The sequence below is a fragment of the Prionailurus viverrinus genome, chromosome B1, assembly GCF_022837055.1.
Source record: "Prionailurus viverrinus isolate Anna chromosome B1, UM_Priviv_1.0, whole genome shotgun sequence".
Classification (NCBI taxonomy): Eukaryota; Metazoa; Chordata; class Mammalia; order Carnivora; family Felidae; genus Prionailurus; species Prionailurus viverrinus.
In genome coordinates, this window is record NC_062564.1 from 43,972,021 (window position 1) to 43,996,561 (window position 24,541).

The following is a 24,541-nucleotide window of genomic DNA, read 5'->3' on the forward strand; positions in this document are numbered from 1 at the left end:
ATTTAGATATATATCTAACAATACATCTGTATCTAATACATATTGAGATGATCATATCTTAGATATATGATATATATCTAACTATAAATATATCTCTAACTATATATCTATATCTATCTCTATATATAGTTAGATATCTAACTATATCTATCTATACATACAGATATAGTTATTTAACTATCTATAGATATATAGATATCTATATATCTATATATATAGATATCCAACTATAGTTAGATATATATCATATATCTAAGATATGATCATCTCAATATGTAATCAATATAAAAGTTTGAAACATTTTTTTCTTTTCTTTTGTACTAAGTCTTCAAAGACTAGTTGTATTTTATACTTAACAAGACATCTCAATTCAGACTGGCTACAGGTCAGGCGCTCAGTGGCCACTGGATAGGAGATCTCAGGATAGGCTATGAGCTCAAGTGAAGAAATCTGTATTTACATTTCATCCCCAGCACCAAACAATGACTATGGTTTATTTAATGAATTAACGCAGGCTTTAAAATAAATACTAAGGCGTGCCTGGATAGCTCAGTTTAGCGTCTGACTTCAGTTCAGGTCATGATCTCACAGTTCATGAGTCCGAGCCTCTTGTCAGGCTCTGTGCTGACAGTTCAGAGCCTGGAGCCTGCTTCGGATTCTGTGTTTCCCTCCCTTTCTGCACCTCCTCCCACTTGTGCTCTCTCTCTCTCAAAATAAATAAATAAATAAATAAATAAATAAATAAATAAACAAACAAACAAATAAATAAATAAAACTGGAAAAAAAAAAAAAGATTGAGCTGCACCTCCTCTACACCCCCTACCCCCCACAAATGTAGGAACTTACAGTCATGGTAGATCCATCTTTCTCCATCTTCTGGCACATCTCTTTCTCTATGCCTAAAACACAGAGAGTCATTTTTATAGTTATCCCAAGAAGTCCGTTCCTTTCTTTCCTAGTGAAAGACTCTGAAAACCTCAGTGCAGGCCCAGACTGAAGTCTATGAACACATGAACAGCATTTCAAGATTTTCAAGGGAGCACTGGCATTTGGTTGACGGCTGTGTTGTCTGTGTTAAATGTCCAAAATATTCAGAAGGGAAGTGTGGGGTTAGCCAGCCATACACAGGATCGCCATCTTCATGTGGAAAGAATAGCAAGGCTGCCACCTTGTGTCCATGAAATGTTCTGTAAGTTGTACCAACCAAGGGACTATTTCAGAAAGAGGAAGCGACAAGAATGCTATTTTCTTACCAAGTCTGAGTCAATTTAAATTCCAGCCCAGGAGAGTATCCTCAGACTAATTAATGTAGCAGACAAAACAATAAACTCTAAATTTCAATGCCTGAAAATATAAATTCATTCTCCTCCCCACACCCTTCAAACTTGTCTCCAGTCTACCTTCCACTCTACCACCACCAAAGGCAACATTGAAATAAAAAATACTATGCCTTTTCTCATTCAAGGAATGTGTACTCATTGAAGAAAAAATGTTAAATATGAAAGGGCACACAATTTTCAAGCTACCATCTTCCATGTAGCCACAACAAATTACTATCTAAGTGTACTGTCTATTAATAGTGGATTGTTGAACACACAAATGTGACCATCACTATTCTGCTTACAAACCTTCAATGGCTCCCCTATACCTGTAGGATCAGGTCCAGATTCCCCAGTACAACCTCGTTTTCCCACTTGTCCTAGAGTCACAGAGAACTACTGGGCACTCACCAACATGACAGGTTCCTTCCCATCCCTGGGAGAGATTCTTGTTCCCTGGCGCACACCTGTGTACGTCTCTATCAAGACCTAGCGCAAAGGTGACTCTCCCCAGGAAACAGACTCTGCCTGAGTCACCTGACAGCCCATATTCCTTTCCCACCTCCACGTATCTACCACCCCCCTGCATGACCACAGTCTCTGCCTGCTCCCAGGACATGGCTGATCAGTTACATACACGGTAGCACGAGCTATTCACTACCTCTGAGGATAGCACTATAGTTAACAGAAGCCCTGCTCTAGAAATTTCTGTTGGAAGGAAGAATATAATTCAAATATCTACATGCTCCTCTACTGAAGGAAGTTCAAAGAGGAATCACTCATAGTCCTTAACCTCAGTAAGTTCATCAAAGACAACTTTTATAATAAATATATGGGGAATAGAAACGGTAAGAAGAAATGTGGTGGGAACATAAAGCATGGTGGAAGCCAAGAAACAGTTTGGAAAGAAACCAGAAAGAATGGGCAGAATGTTTATAGGAGATGGCAAAGAAAGGTATTTCAAATGTAAGAAATAAACGTAGGTACAAGAGTACTCAAGGTTATCCTGCATAACTGGGGTAGAGGGGTGCAGATGGGAAAGTGGCCTGGGAAGAAAGCTGGAAGAGTGCCTGGCATGTATACTTTACAGATGGGAAGCTGCGACCTGGGCAGCAGGGAGAGGCCGAGGGAGTAACTCTCCCAAAGTCATCTACTTCCCTGGTTTGACTGTGATTTTTAAAGTTCTAAGTATAAAAGTCCCCACATCAAATTACATTGCTGAAAATCTGAGATGTTAATAATAATGTTTAAGGTAGTCAGGGACATGGCTCTTAACATTTCACAAGTCAGGTTGAAGGCCACAGATGTAACTTGGGGCCTGGAAAGGGACCTCAGCTCTAGAATGTTCTAATGAGTTCAACAGTAAGAAGCTTCAGCATAGGTTAGTCTAGTTAGTTCTTATCAGAACATTAAAGATTTTTTAGGATATTGGTCAATTTCAATCTACTACATCCCTGAACAGGAAAATGTGTAATATTCTAGTAATGAAAGCAATCTCTTCCCACATCAGCACTGTGGCCAAAAGACCATGAAACCAGATGGCCAAGGTTCGAATCCTACTTCTCGTAACGAACTATAGAAATGATCCCTGAAAGTATAGTCTTCGAATCCTACTTCTCTACCATTTGCTACTCAAGTGACCTTGGCTGACCTACTTAACTTCTATGTCTCACCTCCCTTCTCTGAAAAATGGGGTAAAAAAATAACACCTACCAAGGACTAACCAGCTAATACATGTAAAGCACGTAGAACTATTCCTGCACATGGTAAGCCATTATACGTGTTAAATATTATTATTTCTGTAAGTTGAACAATCACAACATGGCTACAGGCCACTGTATTTTGAGATGTGACCACATTAAAAGAAATTATTACAAAATTCAAGTCGTCTCATATGTCGGTGTTTCCTGTGCCTTGTGCCACACTCATCCCTATGTCTCTGGTTCTTTGATAAGACTCCCTTCTGTGCCCCTCATCTAGGTAAAGAAGCAAAGCATAGACCAGCATCCTACATCTATCCTCCAAGTGACCCAATTCTCTAATCTCTTTAAAGCACCTCCTGCATTGGCTTTCAGGCATTTCTAGGCTTAAGTACATTATAAAGATGAACATATGCTTCCATACCTGCTTCTGAGGATGAAAACGCATGATTTATGGCAGACACGGGAACATTGGAACATTCAAAGTACTCCAGGTCTTCCTCTGGCTCACCTTTCACCTCGGCCCCAGCTGATTTCTGACCAGATGAAGTGGACGCCAGTTTCTCCTCGTCAGTAGCATGGCCATCCCTATTAGAAATGTCTGAAATCTGGGAGATCACTGCTCCTTCATCCTGGGAAATGCAACACATCAGATGCTACCGTTTAGGAAGACCAACAGTGGGGATGGCGAGGTCTCAGGAATAGGGCAGGACAGCCACCATTCCACACGGATGTCTGACAAGACTCAACCACAGATTTGGTACCAATCAAAGAGGAAGCTGGGGTCTCTCAATCATGGAATGCTATGTTTCCTAGAAGCTACCTTCACATCTGAGGTTTGAAAAATTAACCTTTAGCCCACCCAGACTTACAAGCAAGAAGCTGAAGTGGTCCAAGGCAACGGTTTTCAAATATTTTACTCATATACACCTTGAATTGTTTTGGAAAACCTAGGTACCCCACTGTATTTTCAGATGACATCCAAAAACATCTCAGCATAAATATAAAAAACTGCAAAGGATACAATTATCTGGTACACTTTAAACACTGGCCTTGCCTAATTCAATCTAGTTACCAGAGTGATTTGATAATACTCTATCGTCTATTTAAAATCAAGCACGAACACGCTCCTCAATAGCTTTAATAGTCAGAATTTGCATCATACCCTTTCCCCTCTGAATTTGTACTTCCACTCTACTTCCTCCAAGAAATCATCCTTTAAAAAAGCATTTATATGCTTGAAAGTCTTTTAAAGTTCTCCCTACCATCTTTCTCAGTTAAAAAAGATAAAAATTAAAAAAAAATTCTATGACTATAAGTCTTTAAGTATTAACATTTTTGCTTCTGAAGAGCTAATCATTATAATTAACTAATGCACAATTTATCCTAAAAATATCACAACTTTTGATAAGTACTATCAAATACAAAAGTTTCTACTTTTGTATGATTACATTTTGTTGAATCAATTATTTAAAACTTTTGCAGTGTGATACGTGCAATTTTTCTGAATCAAATCAAAGGTAAATTTCTCATGGTTCTTGTTGCCACTTTAGCAGCATTTGAAAGTGGATAATTACACACTTGTAATAGATGAAAAAATAAATCAGAGGACAAATCATTTTTTGTTTGTTTTTAATCTTAAGCCATGTACCCAAGTTTTTGGTCCAAACTGTAAAGTAAGTTAAACTTAAAATGCATTCTGTTAACCAGTGAATGCATTTCTGTAATCACGGTTATGCTAAAATAGTTTAAAAAGGATCTTATCCCAATCAGATGGGTCTGCGTGCTTGATTTTCTGTGTTTCTCAATTCATATGGTCATGGACAAATATTTATTGCTAGAAGGAAATAAGGGTCTGCATGAATTTTATTCTTGTTTTTCATTTTTTAAATTATAAATCAGTAAAGAGTCTTATATATTTAAGCCTATTTATATAAATAAGTGAAACAGAAAAAAGCTTTGTAATAGAAATGTCTTTCAATTCTTTGAAACTCTTTCCAAGTTACATACCCAAACAAATCTATAATCAAAAATTATTTTTTAAATTGAGATATAAGTGACATATAACATTGTGTCAAAGGTAATTTTCAATAATCAGGTGACATCTCAGGTTCTCCTACCTCATTGGAAGCAATGAATTAGAAAACCATTTGACTTTTAAAAGAAGTTATTAAAGTCCTTCACTTTCTTAAAATATACACCAATATTTCAAATCTGCCCTTTGTTTGATGTCCCAGACATCAAATGCACCTTAGTAAGATTTAGAATGAAAGAAAACTTTACTCAAAAGAAGGGGGAAAAGGATAGTATGAAGGGTTCCTATGTTCTCAGGAGCCTTCTCAGGTCACTGTGGGAAGTTAAGGATCTGGAAATTGGTTTCCTCAAAACTAGATACTCAGACACCCACCGCAAACTCTTCGTTAATCTACCCCTCGCTCCCCCAGGAGGATACAAACACCACTTTGGGGCCACTGATCTAAGAGCCATCCTGACGATAGGCATGGACTCACCTGAGAACACCCGTCCAAAGCAAGAGACTGTGTTTCATATTTCTTCACCTTGCAGCCACTCCTGGAAAGGAAAAACAAAACAAAAAACAAAAACAGGCCATTTTGGAATCACATTGGCAATTTCCAAGCTATGAGATGGCGCAGAGACAGCAATGTGTGCAGAGAGAAGCGAAAGCATACAGCACCACACAAGTTCTACATCTACACATTTGAGAGGGGGACACCTTTTATGTCTCTGAATCTTCTCCCAAGAGACAAGGCAAGCAATGAAGTGTAGCTCAGCTCACTCTCTGAAAAGAACTCCTCATATGCTTCTGTGGGATGTTACACACCAGTACTCTACCCCTACGGGTTCTGATTACATGCTACCAAGCCTTTCAGAGGTAGCCTTAGCACCTAGAGACATTCGGTTCATCTGATCCCAACTCACTTGGCTTTGACATTCATTAGAAAAATTACCACGCTGGACCAGATTCTTTAAAAAAGTTCTTTATTGCACTAGAAGCCACATAAGTCTGATAGGACAGTTCCAGACCTGTGTGCTGACAGAGAAGAACTGTGGTCAACAGAAAGTACAAAAATAAAACTATTTGCGTAAATTGTTACCATTCCTATGAAGCAGTAAGATGGAAAGCAAATGTCAAGTATTTGTGCCAAGACTGGAACTGGGGAAAACTCAAACCACCTGTTATTTTTTAACTAGCACATAATTTATGATCCGAGGATTGGTTCAGATGCTGTTCTGTTTTAATGCACTTAAAATTTCCAGTAAAAACGCCACTCTGACAAAATAAATACATTTACAACTTCTTCTTCTTCTGCAGGGGGGATGGGGCTGGGTGTGGGGGGCAAGACGAGCATATAAAGTTCCCAGAATGTGCACGACTACTGTCTAGTTTCTGGTTTTCTTTCCTAATACTCTTACTAAACGCCACCCCCTGCCACCAAACCACCAAATTTGAGTTGCTTCTGAAATGTATCCCCTGCTCCAAGCCAGCAACCTTATCCTATCAAAGAAGTCCGTTATTTCCAACAACCGCAGAGCAGTCAGTCCCTCCAATCACTGTCGGGATGATGTGGGGGACAAGCCAGCACGCATTATCAAAGCGCCACGTGAGGCGTGCCGAGCTGGGGAGCGCAAGCTCTCGCACCTAAGGTGGAAGGTTGGTCTCCACTCCGTTAGGTACAGACGATTGCAAGGCTAAGCTGACTCATGAAGTGGCAGATGAAATGCAAAAAAAAAAAAATCATCAGAAGGTCAAACTCAGATACAGAAGCCAACATGCTATGGAGAGATGGTCTGGGGAGAGGACGTGCCAAAGGTCCCAGGGACGAACAGAAACGGCCGGGGTACTTACAACAGAAAACAGAGAAATTTCACTTGTTCAGTAGTCCTGATGCACCAACAAAATTAGAGACAGGAAAGAGACAGACAGATGGAGAAAAAAATCATGTAAAGCCTGGAATATTTATCTGTAGTCTGGTAGATGTAAAGGCTGCAAAATTCTTTCTATGAGGTGAGACACAAATAAAGATGTCATATTCATGAATGTTACCATTGGTGAGCGAATGATTATCAGGAACCTCTCTCTAATGCAGTAAGAGTGGTAGAAACACTCAGAAATGCCTCATATCCAAATTTATAGAGGAAGAGTAAACTTCCAAATATTTGTGAATATAAAAAACCAACATTATTTCACTACTGAGAACATTTAAATGTCTCGTCACCCAGATTAAAGGCAATGCATGAATACAATAGTGGACAACATATCTGCTCATAACTACTATAGGTGTGTATCACCAAGAAGCTTAAAATGGTTTTACATTAACTTATCTTATTTGATCCACAAAATACCAATCATGGAGAGTATGATGTCTCTACTTCACAGGAGGAGAATCTGAGATGCCAATTACATGCATCTTATAAAAAGTCATACAAGTGACCTGTTAACAGAACCTCTAACTCCCCACTCGCTTCTACTTCCACATGCATACTTCCAGTCTTTCTTACCAACGAAGGGATTTTCTAAACAAAGCCCAAGTTACATAAGAGGTCACACACCGTCTCTTATAGAAGGAACAAGGAGATAAAAGGTTTGATTATATAAGACATACAAAAAAAATCTACAAGGTACATTAAACCAAGAAGTTCACTCACCAAGAACAGAACAGGAGGAAAATGCTACCGGGTGAGGGTGGAAGGACTGAGAGGGTACTTCCTGCTACTGAAAATTTGCTGTACGATAAACTTCCCTCCCTCTGGTCCAGATTTAGTCTCATCTAACATGAATGTACTGGCTATACAGCTTCAACATGCAACTGACTCCTTACTAATTTTGCTAGCCAGAAGCACCGCACAGGAAGCACCAAGGCAATGATGTGGCCAACACATACCCCAAGCACTGTCTAGACAGGTAACTAACCTCAGCCACAGAAGGGCACCTGGCAGACCCCAGATCAATAATATTTTTCAGCAACCATTTAACTGCTCATATATGACCAAAGAACAAATCAAGAGCTACTAATGACATTTCAATCACCTTAGGCATTCTGGCATTGCTGAAGAAAGGATTTCTCATGGTTCAAGCTTCTTGGTCCTGATGCTTTCTGCTCTTTAACTTTTCTCTCTAGTATACTTCATCACACCACACTAGCATACTCCTTTAGGTCACAATAATGCTGAACATTATTTCCCTGACTCATCTACAGTGACAGCTGGAAATAACAGTACTTTTTCTCATTCTCCCTTTTTACTTTTCATCCTCTGTGTCACTGGTCTGACTTTATTTTTAGTAAAATGTCACAGGGTCACAAAAGGATATATGGTCATCAACTCAAGTTCTGTGAAAAGGTAACCCTTTAACAAATTTAAATTGAAACTTTACGTGGAATAAATATGCCTTAATCACTCTGGGAACTTCAAGGACCCTGCAAAAGTGGTTATGGCGTTCCCAGAAAAGAGGGGAGGGGGAGGGAGACAACGCACAACAAAAGCCTAATTTAGTCAGATTTACAAGAATGTTTAAAATATTCTTGCTTCTTACTGCAAATTGACCTCCGTACTGATGGAGCCATAAGCTAAACATGGAGACATAAGAATTCTTAGCAACTTTTCGTGGTAGATTTGTTTGTAACAAAAGTCACAGCTTTCTGTTTTAAGTGAAAGACTTCTATAAGACCTTTTGGGACCATTTTGCACGTTACTGATATTAGACCGGTAATCAATCCGTAGAGATGGAATTTTCCTTTTATCCAGAGAATCTGAAGATGGTGACCAGCACTGACACTTGAATTCTGTATATAAAGCAATTCCTGACAGCCTGGATAGGATTTCTGAAAACCATCAAATCTCTGCCTGCTGTACACTCCTCTTCTTCTTTTTTTTTTTTAATAGGAAAAATGTACCCAAGGTGTGGAGGTGGGAGAGGTCAGCCGAATAAGCTGAGGATTCAGAAACAAAGCAGACACCCACCAAGGACAACTCTGGCACTTCTAACTGTACCCCAGAGTTAAGCAAAACAGTGAGGGCTATAGCATAAAGCTCTAAGCTGCATGTCTGCCCCGATGCACCTCAAAGATCACTTCGGTTCACCGAAACCAAAAGCAGCTGGCTGCCAAACTCAGAAAGTACACAGAACACAACACCCACACCCGTCGCCACTCACGTTATTAAACGCGACTTTGCCTTCTTGGGTGATTCTAAGATTTCATTAATATGATTACCGGCGGGAGAACAAAAGTCACTGCTTGCTAAAGTTGTAGTTGGTTTAAAGGGATCCATGGATTCGTCAAGGTGGTAGGAGCCCTTAGAGGAGAGAGGGGGGGTGTTCTGCAGAGCGGAGAGGCCCCCAAAGGGACTGAAGTTGGGGTTATCCCACTGGCTGGGAGCCAGCTTAGCAGATGCCTGGGAGGGAGGAGCGCTGTCTGCAGCTGGGTCTGCAGGCTGGTCCCCACCTTTGGCGCCTACTGGCTTACTGACGCTATCTTTCTGTACCTTGGGAGGCAGTTTGCTACCCAGTTTCCTGCCAAGTTTCTTCGGAAGACCTTTCCTGGACTCTACATTTTCCACATCTTCCGTGAAATCAAACTCGAGTTTCAGAGGTGAGTTCCTGGACTCCTCCAGCAGCTCAACTCCAGAGTCGTTAGTGTCACTGCCAGGGGCACTCGAGGTCTCCTTGGTGTCAGGAGGAGGTTTCTGGATCCTGGCGCCTCCTAGCAAAGGATTTGCTTTCCCATCCATCTCATCAGCACAGAACTGATAGGATGCCTGGGGGAGAGGTGAGCCCTCTAGGGCAACATCAGCCTCTAAAAATTCACCGATCGTCTTCTTCCTCAGAGAGACGGGTTTGGGCTTTCTTAGCTTGCTTCTGCTGGGAACAGGCTCTGGACAGGAGCTGGCAGCCTTCAGGTCAGCTTCTGTGGAGGCCTCCAGCGTCACCCCCATGGTGCCTTCTGTCATTGCCTTGTCGGGGATGGCTTCTGGTGTGCTGGAGGGCAAAGCCTCGCCTGAGACCACAGTTAGACAGCCATAAGCTGCCTTTGTTCCTAGAGCTGCCGGGGCGTCCGTGGAATTCTTGGTTTCTATCGAAAATGGCCTCACGACTGAAATTTTGCTACTATCATGTTCAGGTTCTTCTTTGAAATCCTTGACTGGGTAAGAAGCAATAGCCTGCTGTGACACCTCATTTTCTGAGGGTCTAGAACAAGTCTCAGATGAGCATTTTTCAACCACTTCTGCTACCAGCTGTTCATCAACTTCTTGTGATTCTAAAAACAAAACACAAAAGCCATCTATTAAAGACTTATCTTTTTGGCGTTGGTAAATACTCTCTACTAGCTGAATCCACCCAGACAAGCAGCAAATTCCTCCCTTTTTAAGAGCTTCTATTAAGCATCTCTAAGGTTCAGCAAGGTTGGCAGAACAGCCTGGAAAGGAACAGTTGGTATTACACTCTAAAGTCAATCTTCCTATCCAAAATGTATACATGTTTTATCCAAGCTATACACATAATAATTAGACCAAATAGAGCCACTGAGGAAAAGACGAAATAGATTGTGAGACTATTGCAAGGCATATTAATATGATGTTAACACTCCACAGGTTAAAGTAACCAGTCTGGAAAAAGCTTGAGACACTGCCAGCTCAGATAGAGGGTTCAGATCTGGAACCGACACAGTTCCCAGGGTCTGCCTGACAGCTTCAGGGTCCAAATGCTACACGGTACACAGATTTTAATCTCTGGATGTTAAAAACAAGTATTCTCTCTTCCCTAGACTATAGTTTAAATAATCGAACTGTTTCAAAATTAAATGAAAAACCCACCATGGCCTGCTCAAAGTAACTTCTCTATAGACTTAAAAAACTGAAAGAAACCAAATAAAAAACCTAATTTGAAAAAGCAGATACAGGGGCACCTGGGTGGCTCAGTTGGTTAAGTGTCTGACTTCAGCTCAGGTCATGATCTCTCGGTTTGTGAGTTTGAGCCCCACATTGGGCTCTGCGCTGACAGCTCAGAACCTGCTTCTGATCCTCTGTCTCCCTCTCTCTGTACCTCCCAGCTCATGCTCTCAATCTCTCTCTCAAAAAACAAAACCAAAAACATTAGAAAGAAAGAAAGAAGAAAGCAGATATGGAAATGGCTTTAAAACAAACAGCCTTGGGGTGATGGCTGGTTCAACTGGTAGGGCATGCGACTCCTGATCTCAGGTCATCTCGGGTCATGAGTTCAAGCCCTACGTTGGGCATAGAGCTTACTTAAGAAAGAAAAATCGACTGGATTTAATAAAATTTAAAAAGAGAATCAATGTTACTTAAAAGCAACCACCACCACCACTACCAATAGTTCTTATTTTACTAAGACATAAATCATACAATAATAAAGTTTTATTTTTTAGAAGTTCTATCTCAAACTGGGCCAGGTATTCTCTCAAAACACTTATGAAAAATAAGGATCCTTTCTAATCTGGGTCTTATTAGAAGGAATGCTGCAATTAGGAAGGTGAAAGTGAGGGTATTTCCTTAAAGCACAAACTAAGATAGTACTTTCCTGACTAGTTACCTGAAATAACGATCGAATAGCAGCAACAAAAACCGAATAAATTGGTATTATCATGGTATCTTGTGATTTTAAAGGAAACTCAGAGGGGCACCTGGGTGGCTCAGCTGGTTAAGCTAGGCTCAGTTCATGATCTCATAGGTTCATGAGTTCAAGCCCCACAGTTGACAGTGTGGAACTTGCTTGGGATTCTCTCTCTCCCTCTCTCTCTGACCCTTCCCTGCTTGAGCCCTCTCTTCTCTCTCTCAAAACAAACAAACAAACAAACAATTAAAGAAACTCAGAGATGACCCTCTAATCCTACTTTCTAGCCCTACTTCTAATCCAGGAACAAAAAAGTGAGCACCACAGGAAGAGTTTTTTAAACCACCCACACATATTTTCACAAAACTCCTTTAGGACTACAATTAGGTAGGCAGTGGCTTACAAACTGTATTCTGCACAGATGCTTCAGGTATTCTATCAATGTCCAATGTAAGTTTTGTTTTCAAATACACATTTAACTATTATTAATACCGAAATCTTAAGAAAGCTCTCAATACATGGTATCTGGGATTTGCTTTAACATACATCAAAAGAATTTCTTTCTAAAAATAGTAAATGTGGCAAAATCTTGATAACTGTTGAATCTGGGGATGGGTATACAGGAGTTTTCACTGTGCTACCTTCTCTGTTGCACAATTGCGAAAAGTTTCAAAATAAAAATATTTTCAACTCAACTGCATTACACACAAAATTTTAACAAGAATGTTTTAAAGTGTACCAAAAATTTAACATGTCTGTGGATATATACATAGGAAAATCTGCACACACACACATCTGAACTGTTATGAATTCTGTGCTGATGGGGAAGGGTAGACAAGCGACAATGAAAACACATCACCAGAAACCCAGCGCTGCAAAGATTTACATGTATCCAGATGCTGTAGGCTCAGGGAGAAGCCAGGCCAGGTCTAAGCACCCCTGCTCATAACCTAGCATCCAGTCAGTTACAGAAAATGGAATCTCGATTATATCGAAATATAGACAGTTATCACTTACTTTAAGTTTTGGTGCTTACCATGAGCTTTTTAGATTCAACATGTATGGTACAATAAAAATATACATTTGTTCTTTGTCCTGGTTTCCCAACACAGGTCTAAAACTCTTGGGACTCTCAGGAATGATAAGTGTCTTTTGTATGCTCCTGAGGTGACTGGTGGCCCCTCTAGCTTCAGGATGGGGGCTGGTCACCAGAAAGGTCAAGCAGTAGACAAGGTTGGAACTTTCAGCTCCACCCCCCCCCCTCACCTTAGGGGAGGAGGGAAGCAGGAAGTGAAGTCTAATCACCAATAGCCAGTGATTTAATCAACGATGCCAAAGTATGGGTAAAAACCCCTAAACTATGGGGTTTGGGGACCTTACAGGTTGATGACCTTCTCAAAGTGCTGGAAATATGTATACCCATAATAACAACAACAAAATCTTGAAACTATGTGTGGTGACAGACTGGACTTACTGTGGTGATCATTTTGCAAAATATACAAATACTGACTCTTTACAGTATACACCTGAAGCTAATGTATCAGTTATACCTCAATTAAAAGAAATTTGAATTTTAACCAACTTTGTAAATGAGATATTATTAATAATTACATCACAGTTATGTGTCCAAATATTTTAGGGATGCATATTGACACAGATGACCCGATACCTGGAATTTGCTTTATTTAACAAAACAAAAGGAAAAGGAAGAAAAAGGGAACGTTGGAAGCAAGTCTTGAGAAAATCTTGATTAATTATATAATCTCAGCAGTGGGAATATGGAGGTTCTACTTTCCTGTGTGATGTTGGGAGCTGATCACAATAAAAATTTGTTATGTAATTTCTCCGATGTCTTCTCCTTGCCACTGACTTACTAACATTCACCGTCAGTCTCCCTCGTGGGATCCCTGAGCCCCACACCCCACTCCTCTGTCCTTTCCTACAAACCTGAGAGAATGTGAGGGGAGGGCGAGGCTACAGACAGGAGAGTACAGTGTGACTCCCACCCACCCACTTCTTGGAACCTCTTCTCGCTATTCGCAGACGCCTTCACCATCAACCTGATGCCTTCCAAAGGCCAAGGGGAGGAGACCTTTCACTGACCTCTCTCCTAGCTTTTGGTTTCTGCCCTAATCTTCTCTGTTAAAAAAGGGCAGAAACTCCTTTTAGGTCCTCCCTTCTTGTCCCCATCTCCATCAACTGCTTTTCCCAAGCTAAGAACTGGAGAGAGGGAGAGCACCTCACAGCGTGAGGGACAGGGCAGGCAGCCTGAAACCGGCCAAAGAGGAACAAAGGAGAAGGATCTCAGCATTCACACAGAAGTTCTAACGCTGCCCAGCCCAGCCCCATAGCTCTAAGGATTAAGGAGTTTTATCGGCTGCATTCTGAAGTGAGACACCCACCGGTGGAATGGGGAAGGAAAACCATCGCCCCTCACTGACTTCAGCCTGAGCAGACAGCTGAAGGAGCCCCGCCTGGAAGACACCACCCCAGTGCAGGCAAATTAACATGCCCAGTCTGCACCTAGTCCCTGAGGACCCCACCTTGGTCCACTATCTTCAGTCACCACTAGAAAGTACTGCGGGGTGGGACAGAGTGGGTGGGAGAGGACTGCTCACCAGTTTTGGGAGTTGTGAGAATGTAAAACAAGAAAACAAACCAGGAAACTCAAAAAGGTAGGTTTGGGTAAGATCTGATTTACATTTGCACTCTGAATCAGCCAAGTCTCCCAGGGCCCGCTGAGCCTGCATACCCAGTGCTGCCCTAAAAGAGAATGTACACATCAGCTACCACAGAGCAAAAAGTTCGCCACCCTTCCTGGCAGGCTCCGCTTCTCAATCTTCTCCCAGTTAAGGGTTCTAGCCACAGCAGTCAGGGCTGGCTTTTCATCTGCAAACACTGTTATGTAACTGCCCTACCTCTATTCATCCTTCTATTTTTACAAAATTCCTGTATTCCTTAAAAATCTTCCTCCAGGGTGTGCTGAGATGCTCTCTTCCTGAAAGGAGTTTGATGAGTTTGGATGATTCTGACAAGCACTGCACAGCCTGGCAGCTTCGTGAACACAGACACTGAAGAGATTAGATCAGTAGATGAGTTCAAAGCAAACACAGAGGAAATCCAAAAATAGAGCGACATTTCCACTTCTGCCACATTTGTTGCTGTTAACAAAACTCTTCCTTTCAATTATCAGCCTCTCTTAAATCTAGACAGAAGGTTGTGTGAATCGCCCAGGGGTGCTTTAAAACATAGATGCTTTTTATGCTTACTCAGGACATAGGCTATTCTCATGTAAAAAGGTTTTCCCCCCATTTTATCCTATTTTCAAAAGAAAAGGCACAGAATATCAACATTTTGAAGACTGGGGTAGCAGCCTGACATTGTGTATGTGTAATATACCTTCAACATACTGGAGTTGAACATAACTGGAGTATGTTGAAGGTATATTAAGTTGGAAGACAGGCTTACAAAACAGTTTAAAAGCCTCAGACGGTGACATGCTATTAACAACAGTATTTTTGAGGATGAGAAACATACTCCGCTAACATACACGGAGAACCTGCTTGCTAGCTGCTTTCGTATGTACAATCTCATTTAAGAGAAGACAAGACAGAACCACTTGGAAAACAACATGTATTAACACTTCAGATTTGGCATTACTCTCAAACATGCTTGTCTGTTCCCCCTCAGATTCTAATTTTTTGGTAAAACACTGTCTAGAAGCTCCTTTTAGATCTGTCCATCGGCCCCTGTCCTTTAGCTACAGAAGGTCCCTTTTATGAATTCCTGAATACCTGACATATAAAGTGAGAAAGCTGCCAAAATTTGAACAGGCCTCCTGTATCATACAGACATACACCTGGCCTCTTCCTAACCTCAAATCCAGTCTTTCGCATCCAAGTTGAAGACACAGGTCTGACTCTAAGGCCTTAAAACAGAATCTGAGAACCAATACATGAAAATGAGTGACTTTTATAGTAAGTAATTTAAGAAGTGTTCACAGATAAATTTTGAGAGGATCCACAAAGCCCCCGAAACTCAAAGAAAATGTTTCCCCAACAGAGAAAATCCAACAGCCTTCTTTATTGGCTGGCATTTAGGAATCACTGTTCCTGAAGACTGTATTTCTGGACCACTTTTTAGGGACCTCAAAAGGGCTCCTTTCACTACTTTATAGTTATAACCTCAATCCCCCTTTGATCACTACACTCACTGAAGTTTAAAAACTCTTCAGCTACGGTGGAAAAAAATCTTAACTTCTAAGAATAAAGCTTGTCACCTTTGAGAATGCTCAAAAAAAAATGTGTTGCAAGTGCAGTTTTAAGCACTTTTTGAAGTGTGGACTAAAGCTCTGAGAGGGAGCATTCATTAAAACATAAATTCAAGCAGGTTTCATTCAAACACAGTTCAGCCCCCTTACGTCATTCCTGTTGACATCAAGACTGGACTGAAGGGACGCTAAACACCCAGTGGGAGTGGGTGGGGGAACCGATCCCGCCAGCACCCGGGTGTGGCAGGACGGGACATTAGGCAGACCACCCTGGGGAGAGAATCAAACCCCAGGAACAAACTGGAGTAAATATTTTCCTTCTCTGGACAGTGGTTCAGATTTTGTCGTGCAGAGCGCAGCAGAAGGTCAAGGGACAACCAAACTTTGGCCTAAGTCTGCAGATCTTTCTTCACAGGCTCCTTACATGGAGCTTTTCTCTAATAACTGCTGGATATTTAAAGAACATTGATTTGAAGGGGGATGCAAACTGCTGGCCTGCGTGGTGACCTTGGCCTTAGGCTGGCCCCATTCGGGGCCAGACAAGCAGCCACCCACAAGGCCTGGGGTAAAGTCAGAGAACAATGAGAGGGAAGAAAAGGGAGGAAGTAGCACTGACTACAGTGTCAGGCACGGTGACTGAGCATTTTACAAACAAAAACTCATACAATCAAAAGGAGGATTAAAGAGAACACACAGACAGAAACTCCATTTTAAGGAACCTATGAATTGGAGGCAGCAAGCAATTTTAGTGAGCAATCAGATGGTAAGTCCTCCTCCCCACCTCCCATTAAAAAAAAACAAAACAAAACACAACAAAACATCCCTGGTGCTTTCCACCGAACAAATGAAATAAAGAATAAATTCTGTATGATAAACGGTACAAACAAACAAGAATTTTGTTGTTTTTTTTTTAATAGCCAGGGCTGCCTGGGTGGCTCAGTCGATTAAGCATCAACTCTTGATTGTGTCTCAGGTCATGATCTCACCCTTTGTGGGTTCAAGCCTGGTTGGGAGTCTCTCTCCCTCTCTCTCTCTCTCTCTGCCCCTCCCTCATTCACATGTGTATGCACTCACTCTCTCTCAAAATAAATAAACTTAAAAAAAAAAAAGAATAGATTCTTTCACTCATCAATGCCACTTGCTAGGAATTTATTTTAATTATGCTCACAAAGAGGGCCATACACATATGTACGAGAATGAGGATGTTCACTGAAGTGCTGGTTCCTACACACTGATCTGTGGCAATTATAAAGTATCACAGGGCACTGAAAGATCACTGCATGCGCAACATCACAATGGAATACTATAGGGAGGTTAAACCATAACGTAGATCTGTATGTGCTAACAGGGTAGGATCTCCTAAGACATGTTACATGGAAAAAGCAAAGTTATTCAATTGAAACATATAAAGACATAAAACATATTCTGAGGTCCAGAATCCTTCTTATTAAGTGCAAAAATCTCTTCTTACCTAAACTTACTTTCCTTTTACCGATTTCTCTTTTTCTCCATTTCACCGCAAGATTCCTATTTCCATCCCCAACCCAGCTCACCCTCTCCTCCTCCCAAGACAGAGGGGTGGGATTCATTGTCAAAGGTGATTTTTTAAGTGTCTCCTGAAAATTTTTTCCTCATTATAATATTATTGTAAGTGCCTGACACTCTAGATACTTATTCAGTCCTCACAACAACCCTGTGAGGTATTTTTTAACTCCATCTCACAGATGAAGAAACCATGGCTCAGAATGGTTAACACACACACACACACACACACACACACACACACACACACACAAGGGGAAGAGGAGGGGGAGAGAGAGGAAGGCAGTTGGGAGTACGTTGGGGCACAGGCAGGCCATGGCTCAACCATGCTAGACCGTCCCCCAATTAACTCCAGAGTTATCTTCATTCATCTAATTTCTCTTCATTCATGGGAAAGTCCAAGTGTGAACACAAGCCAAGGAAGAAGGGGTATGGAGTACGGGTTCAATGCTATGGTATGACACAAATATACTGATCTATGCTATCATATCCACTGAGGGGGGTTGGGGGGAGCATCTGAAAGACAGAAAGCAGAGGGACAGTCTCTAGGAACAAAGCTCCAGTGCCATACTTCTGAATGCTCAGAAGTAAGATGATGAACCCATGTGACCATGCTGGGCTACATATCTCAAACAGATGGAGTTATTCCTATCTACTTTATTCTATCCTCACTGGGAGAGATAATCCTACAGTTGTACAATCCTCATATTGTAATATATCTCATAATCAGGCAACTTCAATCTATGCAACTATAGAATAGGACCCCTAGTTACCAAGACATTGGCCTGCACCTCTGAACTCAAGCCCAAAATGTGGGTCTTTGTTATTCAGGGCCACATAAAAGATATGCAGACACAATAACACAAACTTGGAAGGCCCAGCAACCACAGTGAAGTTTTATTTAATTTTAATTTTATTTTATTTTCGAGAGAGAGAGAGCATGCACGTGCAAGGGGAAGAGAGGGGGAGAGAGAGAGAGAGATAGAGAAAGAGAGAGATCTCAAGCATGGAGCCCAACATGAGGCTCAATTCTATGATCTTGGGATCATGACCAGAGCTGAAATCCATTTGGAAGCTCAACCGAGTCACCCAGGCGCCCTGACAGTGAAGTTTTATAAATGTATAACAGCAATTGACTACAAACCACAGTACTAAGATATTCTACATAAGGATCCAAATCAGATGTTCAATAGTCAACACTTCCTAATTAAACCATCAGCTTCATCAGGACTTGAAGTCCTAAAACCAAATCACAAAATAATTTCTAAAATAATCATCTAACCAACCAGGCACAGGCTCTTATAACCTGCAGCATATACTGTACTAGGCATGAAGAGACCACAAAATAAGTGCATGGGGCTTATAATGCAGTTAAGGAAACAAGAGCCACACTCAAAATCCCTTCAGAGAACAAACAAATACAACAGTGAGGGGAAAAAACTACCACCTTCTTATATGAGTGCCACCTCACATGTCTTTATAGAAACATGTTTACAGAAAACACCAGCACTTGCTGGTCAGTTTTTATGTCACCAACTTCTCTTCCCTTTCTAAAGGAGAGATTCCTTCTTTGAATTTGCCTTCATATTCAGCAAATGAAGAGAACTTTCTAGAGCATTATATGAAATAATTCTTTTTTTAATGTTTATTTATTTTGAGAGAGAACACAAGCTAGGGAGTAGCAGAGACAGAGAAGGGGTGAGAGAATCCCAAGCAAGCTGAATTGTCAGCACAGAGCCCAACGTGAGGCTCGATCTCATGAGCCATGAGTTCATGACCTGAGCTGAAATCAAGAGTTGGGCACTTAACTAACTGAGCCACCCAGGTGTGCCAGCTAAGCTGTATTTTAAGAGAACCTTTATTACTGACTTTGACGCAAGCTGGGCAGAAGTGGGATGAATGAATATAGTGCATCTAAGGTATGGATTACAGGAAAGCTTAGGGAATCAGTGACTGGATAAGCTCGGCATTTGTTCAGAGAGGAAAGGAAACAGGTTTTCTCAGTGCTAGCTGAGAGCAGAATGAATCAGAGCCCACAACTGATTTCCTTAATGGGGCACTGATGTCCTCTGACCCTGACATAGGATCCCCAGCATAGGATCTAGAAGTTCTGCTACTCTTCAGGAAATAGGCAGAAATAGGCCCCCAAATGACTTTAATTCCCCTTTGAACCCAATCTTAGTTCATATTCTTTTGGGAACAAGAGCAACAACCTCTCCCCTGAAATGTAATTAACAAAGGAGGAACACAGTAGAAATGGTAAACTGCATAAATTGCAGACAGTGGTAAAATATGGTTATGTTTTCCTACAACTAAGAATTCAGAACAAGTAAAACATTTCACTTATTTGATCCTCAAAGCATTACCTAACTTGATCCTCAAATCAACCCTGTGAAAAAGGCAGAGCAGGGCTTATTAATTCCATTTAAAAATGAGATATTGCATGTTAACAAATTAGATAACTTAGATAAAGTAGAAAAATTCCTAGAAAGACACAAACTACTTAAATCTGACTCAAGAGGAAATAGAAAATCTGAATAGATCTAAAACAAGGAGAGAAACTGAATTGGTAAATTAAAAACTCCTCCCGCCCCCCAAAAACATGGACCAGCCTGGTGAATTCTGCCAAATGTTTAAAGAACTAATATCAATTGCTCACAAACTCTTACAAAAAATATAAGAGGAAAATAGTTCCCAACTCATTCTATCAGGCCAATATTACTCTGATAACAAATCTAAAGTTATCACAAGAAAGAAAAAAACTACAGACCAATATCTCCTATTGAAAATAGAAGCAGAGGCCCCTGGGTGGTTCAGTCAGTTGAACGTTCAACTTCAGCTCAGGTCATGATCTCACAGCTCATGGGTTCAAGCCCCACGTCGGGCTCTATGCTGATAGCTTGGAGCCTGGAGCCTGCTTCAGATTCTGTGTCTCCCTCTCTCTCTGCCCCTAACCCACTTGCATTCTGTCTCTGTCTCTTTCAAAAATAAATAAACATTAAAAAAAAAAATTAAAAAAAGAAAACAGAAGTAAAAATCCTCAACCAAATACTATCAAACCGAATCCACCAACACATAAAAAGCCAATTTATGCATCATGAACAGTGGGATTTATCCAAGGAATGCAAGGTTGGTTTAACACCTGAAAATCAATTCGTGTATGTCAACAGAATGGAATACAAAACCCACATAATTATCACAGTATATGCAGAAAAAGAATTTGACAAAATCCAACATCCTTTCACGACAAAAAACATCTAACAAACTAGGCACAGAAGGGAACCTCCTCAACTTGATGAAGGACAGCTATGAAAACCTTAATGCTAATGTCATACTTAATGCTAAAAGATTGATGCTTTTACTCTAAAATCAAGAACAACAATATCAGCTTTTGCTACATCTATTCAGAATTGTACTAGAAGTCCTAGCCAGGCCAATTAGCCTAGGAAAAATAAAATAAAAGATACCTAAATTGGAAAGGAAAAAGTAAAAACTATCTCTATTCACAGATGAAACGATCCTGGATATAGAAAGTCCTAGAATATAAAATTAATGTGCAAAAAATTAATTGTATTTCTATACACATGCAATGAAAAATCCAAAAAATTAAAAAAAATAATTTCATTTACCATTATATCAAAAAGAATAAGATACTTGAAAATAAACTTCACAAAGAAAGGCAAGATACTCTAAAACTGTTTAAAAAATTAAAAATCTAAATAAATGGAAAGACATCCTATATTCATGGATTGGAAGATTTAATATTGTTAACATGACCACACTCCCCAATTTATCTACAGATTGAACACAACATGTATCAAAATCCCAGCAGGCTTCTTTGCAAAAACTAATAAGCTGATCCTAAAATTCATAAGGACATGCAAAGAACCCAGAATAGCTAAACCAATCAAAAGAACAAAGTTGGAGGACTCCTATGTCCTGATTTCAAAACTCACTACAAAGTTACCATAATCAAGGCAGTGTAGGACCAACATAAGGAAAGGCTTATGTATCAATAAAACAAAATTAAAAGTTTAGGGACACCTGGGTGGCTCAGTTGGCTAAATGTCCAGCTTCGGCTCAGGTCATGATCTCATGGTTTGTGAGTTCAACCCCTCATCAGGCTCTGTGCTGACAGTGTGGATGGAGCCTGCTTGGGATTCTCTCTCCCTCTGTGCCTCCCCACTCATGCTTTCTGTCTCTCTCAAAATAAATAAACTTAAAAAAAAAAAAATTAAAAGTTCAGAAATGAACCCTTACATCTATGATTAATTGATTTTGACAAGGGTACAAAATTAATTCAATAGAGAAAAGGGCAATCTTTCAACAAATGGTGCTGAGACAACTGCACAGCTACATGCAAAAGACAGAAGTTGCACCACTTCCTCACAAACTATACAAAAATTAACTCGAAATGAATCACAGACCTAAATGTAAGAGCTCAAACTATAAAACTCTTAGAAGAAAACCTAGGAGTAAATCTTTGGAACTGTGGGTTGGGCAAAGCCTTCTTAGATATGACATAAGGGACAAAAGAAAAAGTAGAAAACTGAAGTTCATCAAAATTAAAAACTTTTACACATCAAATGATACCATCAAAAAAGTAAAAAGATAACCGCCAGAATGGGAAGAACTATTTACAATCACATCTATAGTAAGGGACTCGTATGTAGAATACATACTTTTATAACTCAATATGAAAAGATAAATAACCCAGTTAAAAAGTAGACAAAGAATCTGAACGAACATTTTGCTAACAAAGATATACCAACGGCCAACAAGTACATGAAAAGATGCTCGATATCATTAGATATAAGGGAAAAGCAAATCAGAACCAGGAGATGCCACTTCACACCTACTAAGATGGCTACAAAGAGATGGATAGCAAGTGCTGGCAAGGAGGTGGAGAAATTGAAACCCTCACATGCTTGGTAAGAATGTAAAATGGTGCAGCCTCTTTGGAAAACACTTTGACAGTTCCTCAAAATGTTAGAAATAGAGTTACCTCATGTCCCGGCAATTCTACTACTAGGCATCTACATAAAAACCTATGCACAGGAAGTGTTCATAGCTGCATTAACCATAATAACCCCAAAGTGGAAATAACCCATACGTCTATCAACTGAACAAAATACAGCATATCCATGTAGTGTAGTGCTAATCAACAATAAAACAGGACTGAAGTACGGATACATGCTACAACATGGATGTAAACAGAGGTAATCACAAAAGACTATAGACTGTATAGCTCCATTTATATAAAATGTTTACAATAAGCAAATCTACTGAGACACAATTTAGATTCTCAGTTGCCCAGGGGTGGAATGGGAAAGGAATGGGAGGTGACTCCTAATGGGTACGGATTCTTTTGGGGGTGATAAAATGTTCTAAAAATTGGATACAGGCAATAGTTGCACAACTCTGTTAATATACTAAAAATCACTGCATCGCAGGCCCTTAAAATAGGTGAACTGTATGGCATGTGAATTATATCTAATAAAACTTTTTAAAAATATTTTTAAATGTTTATTTATTTTCGGGGGGGGGGGGCAGCAGAGAAAGAGGGAGAGAGAGAATTCCAAGCAGGCTCCCTGCTGTCAGCGCAGAGCCTGATGTGGGGTTTGAACTCACAAACTGCGAGACCATGACCTGAGCAGAAAGCAAAACACTTAACCGACCGAGCTACTGAGGTGCCCCTCAATAAAATTGTTAACAAAGAAAAAAAGGACACAGCTTAAAGGCTGAGCAGGAGGAGTTTCCTGCAATTCTTAATAAAATGTTCTAGTACACCACAGACTTACATTTCAGAAAATGCTGTAAATAGTTCTTATGTGTATCACCTGTAGGGACACTGCAGCGAGGTGGTAGGTCTCACTAGCACATCAATTTGGGATTTTAAATTTCTCTTGAGGAAGCCTACAGTGTGCTAGATAAATTCTATTTACAGAAAAAGGTGAAAAAATGACATCACTCCTCTCTCCTATAGCAGATATAGCCAAGCATAGGAACCATCCTAGAGACAGAACAATTGTTAAGCTCAAAATGCTTTTCGCTTTGTTTTTTTTTTGGGGGGGGGGGGGGCGGGGAGGAAGGAGCTGTTTCTTTTCAATTCTGATTTTTAACATTTGACTTCTCCCAAGACCTCCCTCATACATTCCCTTGTAAGAATACTGGTAATAGAAGCCGGCAGGCTTCCTCCAGACTGAGTTCTGTGGGGGCCTTACACCTGGTCCCTTTTGTATCACCAAAACTGGAGCGAGCACCAAAACCAGAGGTGATCCTCAACCAGTGCCCACTGCTGGGCGAACGTCTGACACATAAAGGACTTCTTTTTCAAGAGATTATCATTTATAGACAGAAAAAGTACACTGAAGTAGTGGGGAAGCTGTTCAGCTCTACACCAACAGCTGTAAAGGATTAACATTTGTTCTTCATTCGACCCGTTCCCTTTGAAGAGCTGTCCTCTCTTAAATGTATGGCTTGGTCTTGTCTCCCACCCCCTGCTCTACTGTGCTGGAATCAAGGGCTTCAGGAGGGAAGTGTGATTCCGGCACTTGTGCCACCCCTTCCTGCTAAAGTGGTCTGACCCGAGGAGACTGTTAATAAGGTACAGATTAGCATTTAGGCAAGTGTCCAAAATTCGAGGGTTTTGTGGTTTTTTTTTTCAGTTTCATGTCTCTGAATTCCCAGTCCCTCTGATTACCCCAAAGTTGAAATATACTTTATATATGTACATTCTAGGCCATTTAGTCAAGGACACAGGCCTTAAAATGCAGCAGAAGTGGACACGATGTGGTACCCAGGGGCAGGATAACAGCACACGCAGGTCTCTTCCAGGAATGCTGGGTAGAACCTCAGGGTATAGGCTGCAGAGCTCACATTCCCTCACAACCAGTGGGGCCCCAAGGTCATCCAGAGCATGAGAGTAAGGAGAGGACTCCAAGTGGGTGAGTCAAGGCAGGAAAATGCAGAACATCCTCTTAGGTAGCCAGAATTTTAAGATATCACTACTTAAAGCAGAAAAACATCAACATCCAACACCACGCCTCACGTACCCACCCCTGACCAAACCTAGACAACAACAAACAAACTGGCCAGACCTCCGCCTCCGGGCCCTACA

At 40.7% G+C, this 24,541-nt stretch overlaps 1 protein-coding gene across 10 annotated transcripts in view; it reads right to left on the reverse strand.

Annotated features, from left to right (window-relative positions):
- Window positions 1-24,541, reverse strand: part of TACC1 (transforming acidic coiled-coil containing protein 1) — a 121,469-nt gene that overhangs the window by 22,233 nt on the left and 74,695 nt on the right. For 4 of the 10 annotated variants that reach the window (XR_007151452.1, XM_047855070.1, XM_047855075.1 and 1 more), the window contains 4 exons: window positions 9,195-10,296; window positions 5,530-5,590; window positions 3,444-3,651; window positions 847-899 (listed from right to left, as the gene is read on the reverse strand). Coding sequence is in view for 9 of the 10 variants with exons in the window: in XM_047855070.1 (XP_047711026.1) it covers window positions 847-899; window positions 3,444-3,651; window positions 5,530-5,590; window positions 9,195-10,296 (1,424 nt within the window). In the remaining variant the exon portion in view is untranslated. The remainder of the gene's footprint in view (window positions 1-846; window positions 900-3,443; window positions 3,652-5,529; window positions 5,591-9,194; window positions 10,297-24,541) is intronic. The other 6 variants (XM_047855076.1, XM_047855073.1, XM_047855072.1 and 3 more) reach the window with 3 other exon arrangements.